The sequence below is a fragment of the Chelmon rostratus genome, chromosome 20, assembly GCF_017976325.1.
Source record: "Chelmon rostratus isolate fCheRos1 chromosome 20, fCheRos1.pri, whole genome shotgun sequence".
Classification (NCBI taxonomy): Eukaryota; Metazoa; Chordata; class Actinopteri; order Chaetodontiformes; family Chaetodontidae; genus Chelmon; species Chelmon rostratus.
In genome coordinates, this window is record NC_055677.1 from 17,640,074 (window position 1) to 17,662,624 (window position 22,551).

General features: G+C 41.1%; 1 protein-coding gene across 1 annotated transcript in view; it reads left to right on the forward strand.

Moving 5' to 3' along the window:
- The window catches only part of LOC121624089 (phospholipid phosphatase-related protein type 5-like), an 81,458-nt gene extending 66,221 nt beyond the window's left edge, over positions 1–15,237 (forward strand). Inside the window, exons 5-6 of the mRNA XM_041961699.1 lie at positions 5,934–6,068; positions 15,208–15,237. Of these exons, the coding sequence (XP_041817633.1) occupies positions 5,934–6,068; positions 15,208–15,237 (165 nt within the window). The remainder of the gene's footprint in view (positions 1–5,933; positions 6,069–15,207) is intronic.
- Positions 15,238–22,551: the final 7,314 nt, after the last annotated feature.

The following is a 22,551-nucleotide window of genomic DNA, read 5'->3' on the forward strand; positions in this document are numbered from 1 at the left end:
AACGGCCCCCGTGGGCAGACTGGGCATACACCCCAGTGTGGAGGCCCCCACATGAGGAAACACTGAAGCTAGAAATTAAAAGACTAAAGAAAAAATAAATAAATAGATAAATAACCAAATAAATTAAAGATAAGAGCAGGTATAATGCACAAAAATTAGAAGCTTTAAGAAAGTTAAAAATGTAGAGGAAAAATAGACAAATAAATAACTAATAAATAGTAAGTAATAAATAAAAGTAATAAGATTTTAAGATGTAATACTGATAAAGTGCATAACTAAGAACAAGTCATAAGAAATATAAGAAGTAAAAATAGCATAATAGAAGAATTCAAAGTTTAAAAGAGATCAGTTAAAGGCCAAACCAAAAAGGTGAGTCTTGAGCCTCCTTTTAAAAACATCAGCAAAGTAGCTGAGGCTGATGGGAATGTCATTGGTTTTGCATGCAGGTATTTGGTCATAATGTTTAAAGTTAAAGTTAAGGGTTTAGTTAAAAAAGAAAAAAAAGACGTGATGATGATGCTTAATAAAAAGTCACAGACTCATCAAAGTGATCACAATCCGTCATGTGAGAAACACAAATGTTTGAACCTAATTTCATTGCAATCCAGTAGCTGAATTGTGTAAGGGTGTTTCTGAGAGAAAGCAAGAGCAGCAGAGCAGGAAGTGTGACACGATGTATTGATGCAACCAGTAAAATCTGTGGAAATGTAAATCATGCTGAACACTTAAACCACATGGAAGAAGTGAGCTTTTACAGGTCAGGAATCCACCTTCATTAGTTCATGCTGACCACACCCCTGCCCTATGGCCTTCCCAGCATGTGAGAGACTATTATTTTAGGCCACAATTTGAGTTCCAGCTTTGATTTTGAGAACTGACAATAATAATTCTATTTAGCAAAAAAAAAAAAAAAAAAAAAAAGAGAAAGAAAAAAAAAGTTTTAGTGAAAGATACCAGAGAGTTGACATGTACAGCATCCAGCACGGTCACACAGTTTAGCTGTACTCTACACAGCACCATGATGTACCCTTAATTGCTGTGGTGGCTGCCAGGCTACACATGCTTTTTATATACATAGCGTTTGTTCCTTCATGAAATATTATGCATGAAAACTTTTCTTCCTCTTACGGCTGTGCTGTCATAAAATACACAGTGATGATGAGTGGGCCTTAGATACAGCAGGTTTCCTAGCAGCAGCTGCATGAAAGCTGCAGCTGCTGATCATCTTGCCCCCTTTTTTCCCCTTTCCTGTCTACTCTTTGTGAGAGAAAGGCCAGTGCATTTTTTGTTGTGACCAGAGTGCTTGGAGATACAGAGGTATCTGTGATAAGGCCTCGCTCAGCCTCTGCACACAGAGCTCTATTAATACTGACCGGTTAAAAACATCTACAGTGCCATTAGTGATGGACTGTAATACCAGAGAAACTGACAACCGCCTCTCTTCTCCTTGTCTCCTCACCTTGCCTCCCCTTCTATCATCTCCAGTCCTTTTTTCTCTCCTCTCCTCTCCTCTCCTCTCCTCTCCTCTCCATGTTTGCTCTCCTCCCTCCTCCTCTCGTCTCTCCTCGTCTGTCTCCTCCTCTCCACTTCTCCTCCACACTCCTCCTCTGCACTTCTCTCTTCAAACAAACAGCTCTCATTATCACACAGAACAGCGAATCAAAGAACCGATTGGCCCACTCCCAACAATGGAGGGATGCTATTTTATATATGCAAATTATCTCCACAAGAGACAGCTGATATATTGGGAGCAGTAAAGCTTTTAAAGAGCCTGCAGATGGGTTTTGGAGCTAACAATGTGGTTTTAGGCAACTCATAAACAGGGCCCTCTAATTTAGAAAAAAAAAAAAACAGGTGGAAAGCACACCTCATGTATCAGTATCCACATCAATACCGCATTGTCCCGTACAATTACAAAACATTCGGGATTTTTAATCGTTAATGCAGGCTTGCCACTAACTCATCAGTGTTTCTGTGTTATAATGTCTAAATAGCTTAATGGTTTAATTTATTTTTGGGTTTTAAAACAGTTTGGGAGTGTTCCACCACAGGGAAACACAGGTCCGAATAGGGAATAATGTTCTATCTGTGTGTCTCATTTCATTTGTGACTGACAGACATTAGTCTAAAAAGGTGACTTCATGATTTATGTGAAGGGTTGAAACGTACAGGACTGTTAAAGGGCAAATCCTGATTTTTCACCATAAAACGTCCAGAAACAGGAGATTTGTATGTGAATTCCAGCAGAACTTGATATTGTCGTGTTGAGGAAATGCAAAGGGTTATCACTTTGTTACCAACATGTTTTACTTGATGCAGCTGCTGGAGAGGCTGTTGCAAAGTCCCTGCTTTGCTCTCTGACTCAACGGTACAGCATGTACAGTGTGTGCATGTGAGACACAGGACGTGAGAAGCCCTCTCCCTTTACTTTTATTTTCAATGTTTCTGTGCTTGCACATGTTGGATATTGCAAAACAAGGAGCAGCAGGATTCACAAATGATGCTCAATGATGAAACTGATGCGCACATGTGTCTGAGCATTTATTGTTAGTCGTGGGGGCTGTCTATCAGTGATGCACCCTGTGAACGAAAAAAAACTGTTCCTGGCTAAGCCATTACATAAAGTGGCTACGATAAGGCTGCAGGGCTTCTAGGGCTCAGGACCCAAAAGCAGAACACAGACTTAACAAAGGGCGAGCTCAACATGCTAGATTTATTAACAAAAATGATTTTCCAAAAACAGGTAAACAAAGTGCGCTTAGGCAAAACGGCAACTAACAAAAGGTACTAGGGCAAGAACGCAAAAAACAAAAGGCGCTGAGGATCAAAAGGCAAAATACAGTACTAGACTCTGGGTGAAGTCTAGGACAAGGTTTCAAGATAGCGATCACAAGAGGCACACAACGTACAAGACAATCTGGCACAGGACAAAGAGAGACTATATACACGAGGTAACAATGAACAGGTGGAGACAATCAGACAGGCAGGAAGGACACCAGGAAGTCAAGGGTCTGAAACGAGAGGAGAGTTAGGGTTTCACAATAAAACAGGAAGTGCATAACAAGACATGATGCTGTGAACAGACACATCAACAGACACGACGAGACATGACAGGCTATTATCTATATTTTTATAATGACAGTGTAAAAAGAATGTGAAAGGCCAGTCTTGTAGTGAATTGTTCTGGTTTTCTGGCCCACAACGTCTCTGTTTTGGCTGACTAAATACCCACCCTACACTACCTCCTCAGCAGGACACCAGAAACACAGCTGAAGGAGAGTGACTGTTGGATTTACAGCATGTCTTTTTTAAGGCACTTTCAGTCGTGTGACTGAACAGGTACTCTGTCAAGCTGTCTCCACAGGCCCTGTAACGGCTTGTATTTTACTTGCGCTTTACATTCACTCCCTGAGTGCTGCCAAAACGTGGGTGATTAGTAGTCCTTCAATAGAACCAAAGGGACCACGTGTGGCAGTAAACATCAAATACTAAATGCAAACAAAGCAACACAGTCCTGAAAACAAAAACACCACTATTTAACAAATAAAAAAAAGTAAACTTGACAGCTTAAGTAGCGATGTTATTGCCAATTAAATTAAAATTCTGTTACCCTCTTCCATCAAAACTTCCAAACCTGACTTCTACAAGGTCCTCTCATATTAAATAGTTGATGTATAGCAGAGGGCCCAACCTTGGGTCAGAACAATAACTCGGGAAGTTGGTGAAATTAGTTGCCAACTTTGACCTCATATATGCAGAAACATGGTGGACCAGTAAGTAAATGCTTGGTTCATGACGAATTGCATATCAATTTTTGCTAGCATGTAATTCCTAGTAAATTGTAGCCATCACTGTCCTCGTCGAGATGTGACGTACATTTATTTCTTAACATTAACCCTGATAATAAGTCAGATAAAGCAATATTTTTGTGCTTTTGCAGAATGTACTGGTGCAGCAGCAAGTCTGGTACAAAATGACTTTGCAATATGAAGCTTCAAACAGTTTCTGCATGCTTGAATAGCAACATCAATCTTCACTGGGACGCTAATCTCAGCCAATCCATCACCCCGACTATACCAAAGAGAAGGGGATCCCATGCTTTATGTAGTTGAGGCTCTAACAATTAAATTAAACCCAGTATTGATTGGGTGTGCCCCTGTGGAGCATCCCACTCTGCTGCCCCACTTGCAAGCACAACCTCTGCAACCAAAGCATTTAGAGTGTCAGTGCCCCTGTCCAGACTGCCTCTGTCCAATCAGCAGCAGGTATGTTGAAAACAATGAAATGGCAATCAATAATAAGCAGTCCTAATCTAGCTCTCCATGGCATTGCAATTGGTTTTGCGGTGTGACATGTAGTGTAGATTGTCTATATTTTCTTAAGTGCCAAACGCCATCATTTTCTTATGTTTGAAATGACGAATACTTCATGGCTCACCTGATCCATTTCCTTTGCGTTTCGCTGTCAGTCAAGTACTCGATACAGCTATTGGTCTTTTGTTTGAATGCTCTGAGCAATAAAATACAGCTTCTCCGCAGCTTCAATGTTGTTCCTACGCTACGATTTAAATGAACACACAGAAGAAGACTGAGCATGTGAATGCAGCACGAGTCCAAGTTTCTAACAACAATCTCGGAATTATTACTGTTATTGCAGTGAATGAAACATACAAGCCAAAAAACAAAGTAATAAACACAGAAATGAAAAAAATAATATTCTGAGTAAAAACATTTTGTCAGTATTTGTTCTTTGGCCTTCATTGAGGCCCAGAGGGTCCTGTTCCAGGACTCCACTCCGTACTGTGCCTGAACACATCCTGTGACGAAGGACTGAAGCTGCTGCTCTGCTATAACATTTCCTCTCATGTAGACATGGTGTTCCATTCATCGGGTGACTCCAGATGCATGATAATGTTGTATGATGTACGCTCTGTAACTGTTTGCTTCCAAGTTTACCATAGTAATTTATGTGTGTCCAAAAAAACATCAATCATTGTTTTAAACAGATGAAACGTTACGTATACCATGTCTGAAAGGGGAGTCACACACAACCTCGACACACAGAGGTAATGTTAACCAAAGGAAGAAACACGATAGTACGGGAGCACACACACACACAGACACACACACACACACACACACAAGAACAGAGCCCTGATTGGCTGCTTGTGGTTAATGACTTTTGTCAAGTTTGCCAGTGTGCTTGATGGCCCTCCATACAACGTTCCCAGGTTGCACTGCTCTGTGGACTGCAGAGGACTCCACACTGCTCCAGCCCCTCAGAGCCTCCATGTATCTCTTCTCTGCTCAGCCGACAAAAAATTGGTTATTTCATTTTGAACCTCAAAGCCATGTTTTGCTCCTTATTAGAAGAGCTCAGGCAACCCCACATCCATCATAGCTGCAGTAGTACCCCCAGGAAAGAGTCAATACACACATATGTGACCTACATACGTGGGTTACTCTCTTAATCCGACCAACCGCTCAGGAATCTGTATCAGTCCTTGAAATTCAGTTACACACTCCACACATCTGTGTCTGCTTCTGGGGACTTTAGTGTGCTGGTGTCACTTTTGTGCGTGTGTGTGCGTGTGTGTGCGTGTGTGTGTGTGTGTGTGTGTGTGTGTGTGTGTGTGTGTAATGGTAGCCATGTTTCACTCATGTTGTGGGGACATAAATATGTTTGTTTGAGCTCGCCTTCCTTGTGGGGATAAAATTAAATGAAAATCATCATAATGTAATTGTCATTCAGTTTTAGGGTGAAGACGTTGGCTAAGTTTAGAGTAAGGCTAGGTTTAGGTTAAGGTTAGGGAAAAGGTCAAGGTTAGGCAAGTAGTGGTTATAGCTATGGTCAAGGTTAGTCTCCAGGAAATGAACTTGAGTCTGAAGTGATGGAAACACAACTGTGTGTGTTTGTGTGTGTGTCTGTTGTAGGTGGTGTGTGTGGTCCATAACTTCAAAGGGAAGTTACTGCTGAGTGAGGAGTCACCAGCGGAGCAGCCGTCCAACACAGCCATGCTGAACATGGGCCGCATGGAGAGTCCTCTGGAGAAGTATATCGCCTCACAGGTCAGTGGAGCACAACACACTCACAAAACACATCTTTGTGTGTCCTGAATAAAGTCCAACCACCTTTCCACTTTAGAGTACTGTATGTCTGTATGAAGGACTCTAACTGTACATCCACTTTAGACCAATATGGTTCTTTAAACGCTCATAAGGTGGGTAATGGTAATTGTTTGAAGCTGATGATAGTTCTTAGACTTACTAATATTCCATTTTTAAATTTTCATGCAAAAAGTTACAGTTCCTCTATATTTGTTACACATACAGATTCAGTCATTTATTGCAAAAGTGTGGTGCCTATTGGGAGCTCTTTCTCTGATTGGACACCAGAGCCAATCTTTTTAGACAAGGTTCAGGGTTGGGATGTCATATTCCTGTGCCAGAGCATATCTGTGCTAAACAAAAATAGAGACGAGTGTGGATGAGACTCACACAGTTTTTAATTGACAAAAATAAGAATTCATAGTGTGTGTTCAGACAGAACAAAAAGCTAATTTTAGTGCCAGTGTGATTGCATACAAAGTCAGTGAAAAGGGGCATTATGAACTGACGCGAGGACGTGTTTGTGTGAGTGAAAAATGTGCATACATCCCATTCTGAAGTGCTTCAGAAACATGGACAGGAGGAAAATGGAGAGAAGCTGGAGGCAAATAGCAGAAAGAAGTTTGTAGTGAGTTTTATTCCGGTCAAAGACGGAGCCGAGCACAAACAAACACACTCCTACAAACACAGTCAGGGCATCTGTTACTAGCTAGCTTGCAGCTTACTCACACTTGGCTATTTGAGACCAACAAGCATATGGTCCGGAGATCAAATTTATGCAAATGGCAGCGGTAAACTGCTTCCCTTTCAGTCTGAACACAACCTTAAATCAATATGCTTATCTGAGTGACATTCAGTTAGCTGCTGAGCATGATGTCACACTGAATAAAGAAGTGAAAACAAACTCTCAGTTCAATCTATGACAAATCAAAATGATTTCCATTTACACGTAATTAGCATAAGCTAAATTTTATTTTATTTTTTAAGGATGTAATGCTGCCCAGTTTCCATAACTGTGCACTGTTAACTCCCACGAGAGTTATGGTTGCACATGCACGCTATTTTTCAGCAGCAGGCATGGTGGATGGCGAAGCCATGACCCACCCTGCTCTGCCTCTGATTGGCTTACCCTGATATTCTCACCCTAACCCCAACCAATCTCACTGCTCATGCCGAAACCTAGTCATCCTAAACAACAATGAGTAGAGCAGTTCATGACTTCGCCATCCTGGGGACATGCCAGCATGGCTAGTGCAACTGGCAATTCAGTTACAGCTATGAATATTTGTAGAACTTTTAATAACTATACGTACAGATTCCAATAGAAGACATCTCACATTTTTATGCAAGCCACTGGGTCTCAAAAAACAAGTCTGAATGCAAAGTTCCTCCAACCAAGTCAAACTCAGCATTTTAAGGACCAGTTACCTTAATTTCCCAACTGCATTGTAAAAGCTCTGCAGTCTGTGACAAAAGAAATGAATGTGACCTTGTTCATTTTTGGGACTGTGAATTTAGTTTGGTCTTTGGTCTAATCCTGTGAAGTGTGAACTTGCACAACACTGGGTGAGAAAAAAGGCTGTGAGCCCCTTTTGAAGGTGTTGGAAAGGAAAATAACTCTGAACATAACCCTGGCAGTCGCTATTAGTCCTACAAACCCTTTTTGGCAAAGCAAGTTATTAGGATATAAACCTATTTTGCAGGAGACAGGATTACAAAGGACAAAAATAACTGGCAATGGATGATTGACATGAGGACAGTAACAGAGTCGCCTACAATCACTCAGCAGTATGTGACACATGACGCTGCTGTTTGTGTTCTTACCAATATACTTTGTAGGCGGTTTCATCAGCTGAGTAAAATCATTCCTCAATATGTTAACTTTCATTTAACTTTAAAAGAAAAGAATCAATTGATTGATGTATGGTGGTTTAATATTATAAAAGCTTCAGGTTCAGTGAATCAGTGAAACAATCTGGAATCCTTGTTTAAAGCATCACTAATTTGCCGCTCTCGTCCGTTTTAAATCTTCATAAATTAGATAGCCTACCTTTAGGTTTTATAACACCTGATCAGAAAAACTGATATATTTTTGACACATCAGTAATACAAAATAGTCAATAACTAATCTAATCATAAGTGAGCACCAATGACTTTTCTAATTTTCCGATTCCTAGAAGCAGACTTGGTGATCAACAGCAATGGAAAGGAGCTTTTCTAACTCTTCAGACGCCTCCGTTTATACGTCTGTACATTGTCAACGGTCGAGGAAGAGGGAACTGAGAACGTTCACAGGCCTACGTTTATAGGCCTACGTTTATAGGCCAACCCTAGAATATATGATAACATACATGGACCTCTTCACAATCACAATCCCCTTAAAAAACCATGAACAAATCACTTTTTCCTCAAACAGAACAATATCACACACAAAACCTCAAGACCTCAGACAGCACTGAGCATTACAGCAATAGTGGGGCAAGATTAAATTGTTATTAAGAGAGTCTATAGAATACCCCCACACTGCAGCTAGTGAAAGCACTCATTTGTAAGGCTGTCCAAAATAAAATAACATCAAGAGAACAGCAAGTAAAGCCAAATCAAAACTGTGCACAAACAAGACAAAAATCACTGGTTTGACAAAGACTGTCAAAATCTCAATGATCTTACCTGAAACAAAACAAGCCTACTGACAGTTGCATACTGTGCACCTTCGGCATTATGAAACACTTCAAAAAATGACAATTAGAAACAAAAAGATAAACCATACCCAGAGACAATTATACCTTCTCGTGGAACTCTGTCTGTCGGTCTGAGTCTGAGAAGCTGGTCATTCAGGATGGAGACATATTGGCTGAACATTTTCAGACCTTATTTTGGCCAACACGACCAAGAACTGACTCAGAAATCAAAGAAATGCTGTATAAAATTACAGAGGAAAATAGCAGTAGCTGTATGAGAAAGGTCCTCTGTAGCGTCATTAGCTCCCATATATTTGATTTGCTCAATGATCACAATGTGCTGCATAAAAGTCAGATTGAATTCATGCTTAACCATCGCACATCTTCACCCTCACCACCCTCATTAACATACATGTGCACCAAGATAAGATTGTAATGTATTTATGTCAGATTTCAAAAAAGCCTTTGACTGACTTTTATTGATTATTAGAGAGTGGCACAGGGGGTTTAATCAGAACAATGTATCTGAACAGATGTGCATTTAAAATTCGACACAAAAGAACTAATTACACAGTGCTGTGGGGTGAAACAGCTGCAGTATGAGCCCGACTCTTTTTAACTTTTATAATAATTTGTTTGCAGAAAAACTGCAAAGATTCACAGCCCCTGGTGTGACTCAGCAGGTAAAAATGATCAAACCCTCTGAAAAATAATTTCACATGAGGAAAAATAGAAACCGAGCATGCAAAACATTATACATACTAAGGTATTAACATCAGCTTTTTGGTGTGGCTGTGAACGAGCTGAAAAAGACGGCAAGACAGGTGTTTTATGCCATGATGTTGTATGATCATAGACGCAATGATATGATATATGGTTGTAAAGTGTGGGATCCATTAACCAGCCAAGACAGAATTGGGCATAAACATAGTTCACAGACACACAGCCAATAGTGCATGCAGGACAGAACTTGGCCAATACCCTCTAATAATTGAAATTCAAATCCAAGTCGTTTCATTTTCACCTCCTACCTAGCGACCATTACTCATGCCAATACAAGGTCCTTCTGTGCCAAGAGTTGAACAAAGATAAGAATCCTCTCTGCCAGCTGATCCTGAAGCTCTGCCCACACATACCAGGGCTTCAGGACAGACACTGAACAACAAAATCATCTCAAAACAAACACAAAACAGTATCAAACACTGGACCGAAACCACCAAATCACAGAGTAAATCAGAACTCCGTTTCACTTTAAACAGAGAATATATGGCGGCAGAAGGCCTGAGCACCATGACTGACAGAAAACTGAGGAAAACGTTAACAATGTACAGACTGAGCGGACACAGTCAGGCCATAGAAACAGGCCATCGCAGGCAGGACAGGCCTATTGTGGCCAGGCTTGAATGTTCATGCCAATAAAGCTTATTAGAATTTTTATTTGAATAGCCAATAGGACGATTCTTTAAAAAAAAAAAAGCCCATTAAAGAGTACAGGTAACAGTGTCTACATTTTAATGACAAACCTACACACACACACTGCTGCCGTAGGAGACAGATGATGAAGATGAAGAGTCTTGCTACATTAAGGAGCGCCTCCTGGACTTCCTGCACTGGCTGCAAGGCCTCGACTGGTTCCAGCGTCTCAGAAACAAAAGGCAACAAACCGTGATGTGGTTTAAAAGCTGAGCTCTGGCAAATCTCTGGACATCGCTCTACTACACCTTTCTTTTTATTCCAAATTTGAATTAGACTGATACCACTGGCTGATGCTGTTCTATAGATGTGGTCCAGGCTGAATTTTTATATAACTCAGTGGTTCAAAGTATATTAAGGCTTAAAGCTCTGCATAATTATGGTCATGGCCACTAGCCACTAGGCTTCAGTCACTGCCAAGATGGCGACAACTGGAGCCACTGTTACTAGGCTTCACTATGTTTCTTCAAAAATCTATGGGCAATGTCACAGAGCATCAGACCAAATGCAAGCTGTCGTCACTTTATGCTACAGACAGAACAAACAAAAGGAAAGGTTTTATTTATGATGGAGCATGGAGGATGAATTGAGTCTCACAGTCTGAAGGAAGAAGCTGTACTCTGGTAGCATGGCAGCCGATGCTTCTGTATTGCTTGCCAGATGGCAGCAGGATGAACAGGCTGTGGCTTTGGGCTCTGCAAAGGCAGTGAGCCTCGATAAGGAGAATTTGTTTTAGTTGTGTTTAAAAATACAGTGAAAGTCATAGGACTAAAGATATACTGAGAGAGATGTAGCTCTTCCTATTCCTGGAATGCATCCTTTGGAGACATATGTAGTCATTAGAGGGACTTACGGCGATGTTGTTTTACAGTGTTGTGTGAGGCCAGAAACATGCAGGATTAACAACCACATGGCAGAAAACAACAATCACACAGAAGAATCGTTCACTCTAAGTGGCTTGAAAAGCTTTATTCTACAAGAAATAATACCAGGCTTTCCCAAAGCTGACTTTAGATCATCCAGATCATAATCCCACAGTACGCGTTCACATTTTGAAATTTACAGTGCTGAACATGAACCAGTGAACAATAGCATCAACAGCACAAACATTGGTAGATGCACTGAATGTGTATGTTTCTCAGGTCTGAAACTGAACCCACTGAAAAGTAGTGTGTTTTTGAGGGATCCACTTTCAGCATATGAAGAAACAGCAAACACTGGAACTCTGATCTGGTGTGTTAGCGCGTACATACACCTCTGAGGACATGTAATTAATACTGTGCACTTGCTTTCAGTAACAGACAGAGGCACTTAAAACACAATACAGGACACAATATCAGCCAGTGGTATCAGACGTAAAGATATTTCTCTTGGCATGTAAAGGATAATTCTTTTTTATTACAACTTGGGTCCCATGTTTGTTTCTGTTGGGAATCTGAACATTGTATTTATCACTTTAACAGCACCTAGCAGGACAAACAAAGACAATAATGTTTTTTTCTATTTAAATCTTTTGTCCATCATTCCAAACTTAATGTGTAACACGGTGACATCACTAAAAAGGATTCAGACAGGACAAGATACACAATGAAGTCAGATGATCAGACAGATTGTGAACAAAACTGCCCCTCAGCCAAAGGTGAACAGTCAGGACTGTACTTACTGTAGTTGTTTTCATTCATTCATTTTAATGTCAAAGTTAATTTATTCAGAGTATGAAAATGAAGACAGGCATACTAAGTACAAAATAAGAATACAAATGGTAAAAATATATAGGTCTGGTCAGATAAAACTATTGCAGGGACAAGAATAGTCAGTGACTTTTGAGTTTGGGAACTTCCAGATCAAGACAAGCCTGAGATCTAAGGCTGCAGAGAAGGTGGAAGATAAAAGGGCTGTTTTCTTCAGCTTTTATACATTTCTACTCGTGTGCAGGTCTCCTCTAGCTGCGATGCGGGTCAACCTGCACTTCTGTACATGTCACAGTGATGAGTCCTGAAGCCCTCACCTGATATGAACGTCAGAGCGCTATGAAACAAACCTCTAATGACTGAAGTGTAGATGGTGGACGAAGAAGTGACGTCACCATAGTTCAGTACAAACAATTTCTTAACACGCTTTGAGTTTGCGCTGAAGGATAAGGATTGGTTGGACATTTCCACATTTCAGGTGTTCTCACTTAAAGTTTGACATTAAAATAAAGTGGATTTAGGTAATCTGCAAAAAATGTTTATTTACAGTCCTGTGTCCTTGCCGTGTCAGACCCACTTTTAGCGACGTCACCATGTTCCCAGATCTCGGTGTAAAAAAAAAAAGAAAAAAAAGTCAAGGTATTAAGTGGAATTTCCCTTGAGCAAATTTCTGTATATTGGTCAAATGCTGGTCCTTTGGCCCACTGACTAGCCATCTGTTGGGCTGGTAGCCATCTTGGTCCACAGTGGCCAATGAAGCCAAAGAGAGGATGAGGCTGATTCAGCCAAACATAATGCTGTCCAAAGTATTTGGCATATGTGGTTGAAGTGCTTTTTCTCCTTTCCTTTTGAATCTGAGTGAAATCTCTGTCTTTAGGATTCATAATGCCAGCTGTAACAGCAGCGTGGTTGTATTGACTATCCCGCTCTGTTTTCTTTCAGCTTCCTCTAACAAGCTGCACATTTAGCAGTGAAACACTGATGATTCGGTTCACAGCTTCCTGCTGAGAGAGCCTGCGCTCTGTTGTCTGACAAAGAGCACAGATTCTCACACTCTCACCTCAGCTACAACGGGCTCGGCAGAAAATTGCCCGCTCTAAAAATAGCCCAGCTGAAAGATGCCTGGAAGCTAAACAAGCCGCAGTGAGCAACATGCCAGGGCAGACAAAAAAAGAAAAACTGAATCCCACACTTTTATTTTGCTATTTTTCCATCTGTGGTGGGGTGGAATGATATCGCTTGTCTCTACCGCATGCTGAACCTGGCTGGAAGACCCCACACCCATACAATTATGGATGAGTATGATTTCTCTGAAAGATACATGAATGAAACAGAAATTTGATCAGATTGTTGCACCAAATCTGCTTTGTAGAAAAAGTCAGCATGTTATTTGTTGGCTCTCATTAAACATCCAACAGCAAATCGCACTTTCTCGTTTCAGAGGATGAATTATCGCTTGTTTTCTTCGAACGATGACAGGAGAAAACTGCCACAAGGGGGAGATATTCCATCCAGTATAAATGCTAATATCTCTCCCTAGTCGAATGAAAACTCGACTAGTAACATAGATATGTTACTAATGATATCAACCATAATCATGATGACAGTAGCAGCAGTGGTACAAACACTACGAGCACTGCCACTGTTGATCCACTGTCACACGTTAATTCCCACCAGTAAATTATCACCACCATGTGGCCTGCTGTTGTAATGTGCTACACGGCCATCGACATGCCTCTAGTCAAAGTGATATATGATGCAAGAACAACAGTGGCGTTCTATTAGTAAATGTCAGTGGGGGGTGGTATGTGCTGATTGGTAGTGACATGTCACCGTGAGATGGCATATGCCAGTAAAACAATCCCTTTTCCACCTCCACATGCCTCTAAAAATAGGCCCACGGTGTAAAGCAGAACGGGAAAAACAGCCACATGTGAGCCAGCGAGTAAGATGCTGTGCTCACACATCTGCTGGGTGTTTGCTCACGGGCTGAGATGGAAGTGGATCATGTCAGGCAGCCTTGACTGAAAACAATGACAGACTGAGAAACTGAGAGAAATGTTCAACTGTAATCCAGGGACACTACATGCAGAATTCTGCCTCTATGGTTCATCAAATTCACGTCAAACTAACATTGACTGTTAGTAGGAGAGATGATGTGAACTGTGGTCTGTAGCATTAAAGCCACTCAAACATCCACCACTTGTCCCCTGTCAGGAAACCATAAACAGAGATTGATTGACTAAAAACCAAATATAGTCTCAATAGCACATCATCTCCTTCCACTTTCGCCTTTTAGCTGCTTGAGGAAGAACAGAGAAAGACACACTCCGGGATTGCATCTCCCCCCCCCCCCCCCCCCCCCCCCCCTTCTCCTGCTCTCCAACTCTGCGTCTGCCTCTCACTGTTGTTCTGAATGATTTAGAAGCTTTCATATACAGTATAGATAAGATAAGATAAGACTTTATTAATCCCCTGCTGTGGAAATTAGGGGACTTCATGACAATGACTGGAATGCTATGATGGTGTGTTTTATGTGTTAGGTGTACAGGTTCTTTATTTAAAGGAGAATTCAGGTATACTCCCATAAACACGGCCACTGTGACTCCATCGTTCTGACTTTTCACTTGCGGCCCCCTTCTGTGGAGATTTGAGGAAGCAAGGACTTATATTGGGGCGAGCTGCACAAGCTCTTTCCAGATGAACACAGTTTCTGCACTGGTCATGTCAAAAGCTCATCTTGGATTCTGACCCGAAGTAACTACAGAAAGTAGCTGCTTGGAACTGGATGGGAATCTGCATCTGGCTCAACTTGTGGTCGTCATTTTCCCAAATCCAGAACCGAGGAAGCAAGTCCAAAGTTAGCACGACCTAGACTCTAGGTCCTAGAGACTCACAACGGCCACATTTACAGGAAATACAACAGAATTTTCCTTTCAACCTCCCCAGATTCAAAACCTCTCTCTATGTGTTTTACTGGTTTGTTTGGTTTTTTTCTGCTGTGGAAGTGACCTTAAATTATTCTTTTATTTGGAGTCTTTCCTCACAGACATATTTGTGGCTAAACTAAACGTGACATCTCTCAAACTGTGTTGTACAACTACTGAAAGAACCAATAACCAAGAACAGCTTCAAATGACTTTTGAGGGATTTGTCCAAATAAAAGAGTCCTGCCAGACCAACCTGGATTTGTTATCATTTATTACTATTTCCTTTTTCGTGATTTTCCTTTTGTGTTTTCCTTCTTCCCAGCAGAATCACATCGCCTTCGCTGAGGTCACATGACGTGGAGTCGGCCGTGTGGCAGACCCACTGGACGTCCACGCTCTTCACCGTCCAATCCACTTAACTGGAGCGCAGCGCTAAACCCATTCTCTGTGTGTGTCTGGTCTGCGGTGTGCTGTTCTATGTCGTCTTTATCAGGCCCCTGTTGTCATTTGCAGCTTCTTGTATTCAAGAAAAAAAAAAGAAGTATCAGTAACTGAGCAGGACAGGTTGCTTCTGCTTTCTCCACCTATGCACTTATCCTAAATCCTTCTTTCGACTCTGGACTGCCAGATGAAGCTTGTTGTTCGACAAACTCCCGGAGCGGTTTTGTTGCACACTGTGGGACGCTGGAAGAAAAACTGAAGAACTGGAATGCACCATCTCAACTCTGCCTCCGTAAAAGATTTCCCCATGGTTTGGTTATATTTTGTGTGAAACTGCATTGTTCCAGTGAGATGGCTGTAAGGAAACCTGTCCAGTCAGTAAGTTGAGAGAGAGAGAAAGATTTGTGTTGCTAACTTTGATTCCCACCTGTCAGATTTTGTTATTGCTGTTATCACCTTCATAACATCCAGAGGACTGCTGTGAATATCAGAATGTGACACCAACTGCTGGGCCCATATTTATCAGACTAATTAAAGTGAAATTTTGGGCTTAAGTGGAAGATAAAACTAAGAATAATTTACTCACACACTGCAGAATGAAAGCTGCTTATTTCATGTCTTTTAGCTTCCAATTCAGCAAAACTTTGAGAGCGCTCCAGAGGGCCCTTAAGTTGCTTAAGAGTACCATCTTAGCCTAATGGATGTGGTACAGAGACAGAGGAGAGCACTGTTCAAAACATCATTGTTCATGGTGAACAAAACATTAACAGAAGCAATAGGTATAATTCAGTATTTGCCAGAAATTCAATCAGGCGTGGCTGCGGCGCAGTTTTGTTCTGTCCTTTAAATCCCACAGGATATTTTACATTTTGAGTATTTACCAGATTCTCTGTGCCATTCCTGTGTCTGACTTCCTGCTCGGCTCAGTGTGCTCTGTGCAGCTTGACGTGGCGGTAGCCCCCGGAAGCTGCCACCTGTTTCACAGGACGTGCAGGTGAAGTTTGCTGTGCCACTTCCTGTACTGCATGGGTGCTTCAGCTGAAACTGATTTTGTTTATGGCCTCTTTCCTCACTTTTTTTTTCTTCTTTTGTCTCAGATGTACCCAGTGTACCAGCAGTAGAGATCTGAGATCCACTTTGACTTTCATTTGTTTCCATTTCAAACCGTTTACTATTACTTCATCCTTCATCCGTTCGTATTTATGTGTTGGAGGATGTTTGTTGTTAAGGCTGTGACATGCAGGGGCTGTTCACATGGCAGTCATTTGGCTGTTTCTTTTACACTTGTATTGTTCTAGTTTTTTTACTATCAGCCTTCTGAGCAGTTGGGGGACATCAGTGCAGCTTCTCACTCAGGTCTGCAACAACACGGTTTTGAGATTCGGAAGGTGGAACCGTATGTTGGCTCTTCTTTCTTCACAGAGTGATAAACACAGTGATAAAAAAACACTGGTTCCTTGGTGTTCACGCACCAACTTAATGTACCTTGACGTCTCGCAACATGTGTCCTAATGCCTTCGAGGCACCATTACCATTATAGGAAATGACATGCATTACATCTCAGTGTTTTTTTTTTTCTTCTTTTTAACAGTTTTTTGTCCTCATCAGTCCAGCTGAGGGGGTGGTTTACTCACTCGACCTGAGTGTGTGACAGTAGTTGTCCTTTATGTGCTTATAACTGTGGGTGCACTCAACAGATGATGTCAGTTTTGTCCTGTACTGTCCCCCTTGAACCATGTCCAGTTTGGGTGAGATTTTAGACAGGGTACGTAAAGTTGTCCAAATCATCTCTGCAGGACTCACTCCGGGAGAGACAGATACAATATCATCAGAGCCATGAGGGGAACTTCCTGCCTGAGAATCCCTTTTGCTACCTGTGCAGCCCTCTCAGCCTGTCCCTTGCTCTGGCCATAATTCAGACTGACATTAATAAAATCGTTTTTCTCACTGTACTGTCTGAATTCCTCTGAAACAATGGAGGTCTGTTGATGCTTGCTAGCACTTCTGGAATACTATACTGGCTACTGATTAACATAGGTAGGGTAGGATCTGTATGTACCTGTAGGAGTAGTCTGGAAGGTAACACAGCTGGCATTAGTGCCCTTTCCTCTGTGCTTTTGTTCCCACTGCAAAACTTGCTCCGAGTTACTTTTATTACTATGCCCTGTGAAATGATTGGCCACCACGCTCACTGGCTGGCTGTCTCTCAGCATTCACTAACCCTTGGTGAATCCTTTCTACTATTTCTGCTCTCATAGAGGTGGAAATCACAATGTTGTTACTCCTGGCGACTAAACCATATACCTCTGTAAACTCTCCTGTCACCTTAAAGAAGTCCCTGACTGTCTCAGGTATTTCCCTTTCTTTATCTGGCCACCCTGACTGGGTGATCTCCTGCACTACCTGGAGCTAGGGTCTGTGGCTGTGTGTTGCCTGATCTCTAGCATCCTCTGTGGTGTGGTACAGCCATGTCATCACTGGGCATGTCATCCCCAAGACTCTGCAGAGAGCATTGGCAACTGCTCCTACCTTTCTTGGTGCGTACACAGCCTCTGCATTAAAGCAATGAGTCTGAGTCATGAGTCTCATCAGCAGCCTCAGCCACCTTATCGAGACATTGCCAAAGTCTTTTCTGTTCCTTAGGGCTACCAGGGACTTGTAATCAGTGCTGTCAAGTCCAAACAGGTATTTAAAGTTAAGGTGCTCACATGTCCAAACACTAGCCAAACATTCTTTCTCTATTGGTCCCAGAGTCTCCTGGAGCAACAGGCCACAGGTGGTTTCCAGTCATCACCATGGTGCTGCAGCAAGACCCCTCTAAGCCTGTAACTGCTGGCACCAGCCAACACCACAGTGGGCATGGTAGCATCATAGAGGAAGAGTACAGGCGCAGGTGTGAAGGCAGACCTCAGTCTCTAGAAGGCGGTCTGAGGTGAGGGTCCGCAAAACAATCATCTCATCCTTCCTGTTTACACACTAACTTAATGTACTTCTCGCGACATGTGTACTGATGCCTTTGAGGTACCATCACATCACAGGTTTAGGCACCAAAACTACTTGGTTAGCTTTCAGGACAGATTGTGGGTTAAAGTTAGCATGTTACTGTCATGTACTTGGTAAACCTTAAGTACGTCTCCTGGGTTCTGCATTTGTTTGACACATCCATCCACCCTACTTTCCTCCACATGCAGACCTTCCTGCTCTTCTTACCATGTCACCTGACTTCCTCCTTTCCTCCCGTCATAATTAATACAGAAACTAGGGGTTGGCGACTAACAATGAACATAAATATGGGTCATACTAACCTGCTTGCACAGTTGACCAAGAGGGTCTTCTTCTCTTTGTCAACTAAGGACCACTTCAATTGTAATTCTTGCAACATTGATAAATATGGGCTCAGGTGAAGTAGCAAATTCAGAAAACTGCTTAACTGTATGTCTGTCTTTATGTATGCATGCGTTGTTTAGTTCTCCAGGCATCTCTACGAGGGTCCAGGGTGCGCTCACAAGAGCGTATGTGTATGTGTGTGAGTGTGCGTACTGTATATACAGTCAGCTGCAACCAATGAAAACATGACATACTCTGTTATTCTAACAAAACCATCAGTGGTTTCATAGCTGCACCAGACAATCACCACCTCCTTCTCTCTCTTTTTTAAAACTCTCTTTTTGTTTTCCTTGTAGTTGAAAATAGGCATTGGTTATGTGGTAGCAGGTGCAATGTAACACTGTACATGAGGAATGGACATGGTGAAAAGAGCTCACTGTCTCTGCAACCCATGGTCAAAAGGGTAAAAAATACAAAAGTCAGTCTGACTCACAGGCCAAAACTGAGATTTTTATTGTATGCATTTGGTACTCAGATGTAATTAGTTCTCTGTAATTAGTTCTCTTATCTGGTGTTTTCTGTTTTCAAATCAGGTCGCAGTGATGTAAGAAAATCTGCAGTTGTGATTTTTCCTCCTCTTTTCTCAGAGAAAGTATTTATTCATGGCCTCTGTCTTCAATATCAAAGAGACATGGAGACACACTGGGCTGCCTTCGCACTGGGGAAAAGCAGTCTGTAGTTACATCTCACAGCCAATCCAGACATGAACTTCTTTGATCATCAGTGAGGCTACAAGTTTTGTTGTTGCATTTTTTTTTCTCTCTCTACAATTTCTATCATGTAGTTCAGTGTAACATCAAACATGAAAGAATCATTTTTCTGGAATCTGGTTGGCTTTATAGTTCCATTTATACATCAGTTTCTATCCGTTATAATGATATAATTCAGTTTCTTTTAATGTATATATGTTTTGTAAAAAGTCAGTCATATTCCTGTTATACTAGATGTCTTTCAGAACCTATTCAAAATCTGGAGAGACTTTTTCAGCTTCATACAAAACACTTTGTTGGTCAAGAAACAGAAAACTCCAGCATTTGCTGTCTTCCCCAGATTCAAATGAGAAGATTTATTTCAGTTTTTTCTCAGTGAATACAGTACTGAAATTGGTCCAAGATGCATTTAGCCTATCTTCATACAAAGACTGGACACAGGGAGAAACTGCTTAACTGTTCAGTCATTTTTTTCCCTTTTCTAGATACTGTGTTGTCACATTACCCACCTTGTATGCTAAATACATGAGTGGCTCAGAAGGTATAGTGGTCATCTACCAATCACAAGGTTGGTGCTTTGATCCCTGGCCCGAAATACATAACATAAGGATACATAATAGTCACATCACCCAAGTTGTATGCGACACACATTATACAAGGATACGAATATTACATGTGGCTCAGGAGGTTTTTTTCTCTTTTAGATACTGTGTGCAGAACAGTCATCCACTAGTTTGATCACTGCAGTCCTCCTGCAGTCTACATGTCGGACGCTGAACCCCAAATTGCTCCCGATGCTGTACCATCGGTGTGTGAGTGTGTTATCACTCCTGATGACCACCTTGCACGGTAGCATATGCCACCAGTGTACTAATAAGCGTGAATGCGTAAATTGTGTTGTAAAGCACTTTGATTGGCCGCTAAGACTATTTATATACATTAATAGATCAGTCACATAACCCACCTTGTATGTTAAATACACCATATAAATACACATAAGAGAGCTTAGCAGTTGTTGCAAGGTGTGCTATTTTCTCTTTTGATGTAACTAGGCCAACCCTGTACTGGACACGCAGACATGATATCCATATTCTCATGTTACTCTGGGTAACACAGCAAACAAACATATTTGCCAAAATGCAGGAGCACATTGCAATAACCGTTACACTTAACATTGACCATAATATAAGTCAGGGCAGCCTCGTAGACATGGGGTGCCAACAATGAACCTCAAACTGAGACAGCAGACAGAGAGTAGGAGCTTTTAGCAGCTAAATAGCCCGGTTCTCTCAGAAGTTGGTGGAGACCAAAAAAGTAAATTGAAAATTTGAATTACAATTATAAGGTGGACACAAACAACGCTCCAAATAATACTGCTCTGTGTCTGCTGAATGTGAAAACAGGTTAACCATAAAAAGGTCAGCCATAGTGTAGTGGCTGTGTCTTTTTTACGTTGCTTTGATGGTTTGTTCGGCTCCCTAGTAGCCAACATTTGAATAATGCAGCTTTAACTGGTTCATCTGTCCTTCAATCAACTGATTATTTTAAGCAGTAACTAACATTAATGTAAATGGTAAATGGATATCTATATTTGCATTGTATTGAGTGCCACCCTTCTTTCGAATTAAGTCATTCTCCTTTGTAGCAATAACATGTCAGGCTTTCTTTCTCATCAGGACAGAGGATAGAAATGCATTGAAGGTCTAATTCTAATTTCCCCTTAAAATCTCTATTTTTGTAATGATCACTGAAGCACTTACGACTGATGACTTCAGGTAGGAACATGCAAAAGCAGCACTTTAAATAAATCTATAACTCCTCTCATTGCTATGGAAATGGCCACTCATGTTTCTGCTGCTTGAAAACAGACATCACTCAGAATATTCAGGACTCTAAAAAAAATAAAATCCACTCAAATGTGCATTGCAAGTGCTACACTATCCTAGTATATTGAAAGAAAAAGATTATATGTATGCATATATATATATATATGTACATATATATATATTCTTATGACTGTGCACTGTGTGAGTGTTCACGCTAAATGTTTCTTTTATTCTTCAGAGCTGTATTGCTTCATGTCATTTGACTAAAATGAGGTATATTTCATGTTATTGTTCAGAATTACAGTTACATTTTTATACTCTGTTTTGTGAAAAGTGACATTCATATTCTTCGTGTTAATATTTATGTTCCTTACGCTTCTACATCTTTCCCCAATTGAACTTGTTCTGTGGCATAAGTTGCAAATGTTTCTAAACTAGTGGTTTTTCCCTTTTTTCCTCACACGGTCATGTGATTTCTTTGCTTCTAGTGGACCATTTTGTATGGAGGCTCTTGCTCTTCTTCTATCCCAGTTCTTTTTATACAATGCATTTTTCTTTTTTTTCAAGTTTCCCTTCTTTTTAACTTGAGTTAAAATTTTGACCTTTTACACTGTAGAAAATAAGAAATTTGCAGCCTTTGAATAAAAAACATTGAAAAGGATCAAACATATGTCTCCAAAAATTGTCTCACTTTTCTGTTTTAAAGGCAATGTAAAATGTATGATATTAGATCTGCACTTCTTTCTTTCAGAATTCTATTAGAAACAATTGATTATCACTAGTTTCATTCCAGAGTTTTATGTCATGTGGTATTTTAAAACTTTATATGATGCATCCACAAGAGACACAGCGAAAAAAAGAGAGAAGTGTGCACAAATAGAGGCTCTCGGTGGCATAAGGAACACTGTGCCAAGGCAAAAATGCATCTTTCCTCTGTTTGATCAAGATCAGATTTATGTTTGACTATCCAACTGTGTTTAGTTGGGGTGTGCTTTGTTTTACCAGTGTCCAATTTAGGGCAGGGGCACTCAACTGTACAAACAACCCCCTTAGAGGTCCATGTTGTGAAAGTGGCTAATGCAACAAAAAAATGAGTTCATGTGACACATTGTCCAAGGTATTTATGTTTTTGTGAACAGCCACACTCGAAGGGTGCTACACAATCACTCCCAGAAACTCTAAAACGTGCCCATTGTCTTTGAGATGAATTCAGTGTTCCTGGAACACAGTCACATTTGGTGTTCGACCATGGTTGGTCCAACGATCACTGTTGTGATGTCCAAAAGGTGATGCCCTGATCTGCGG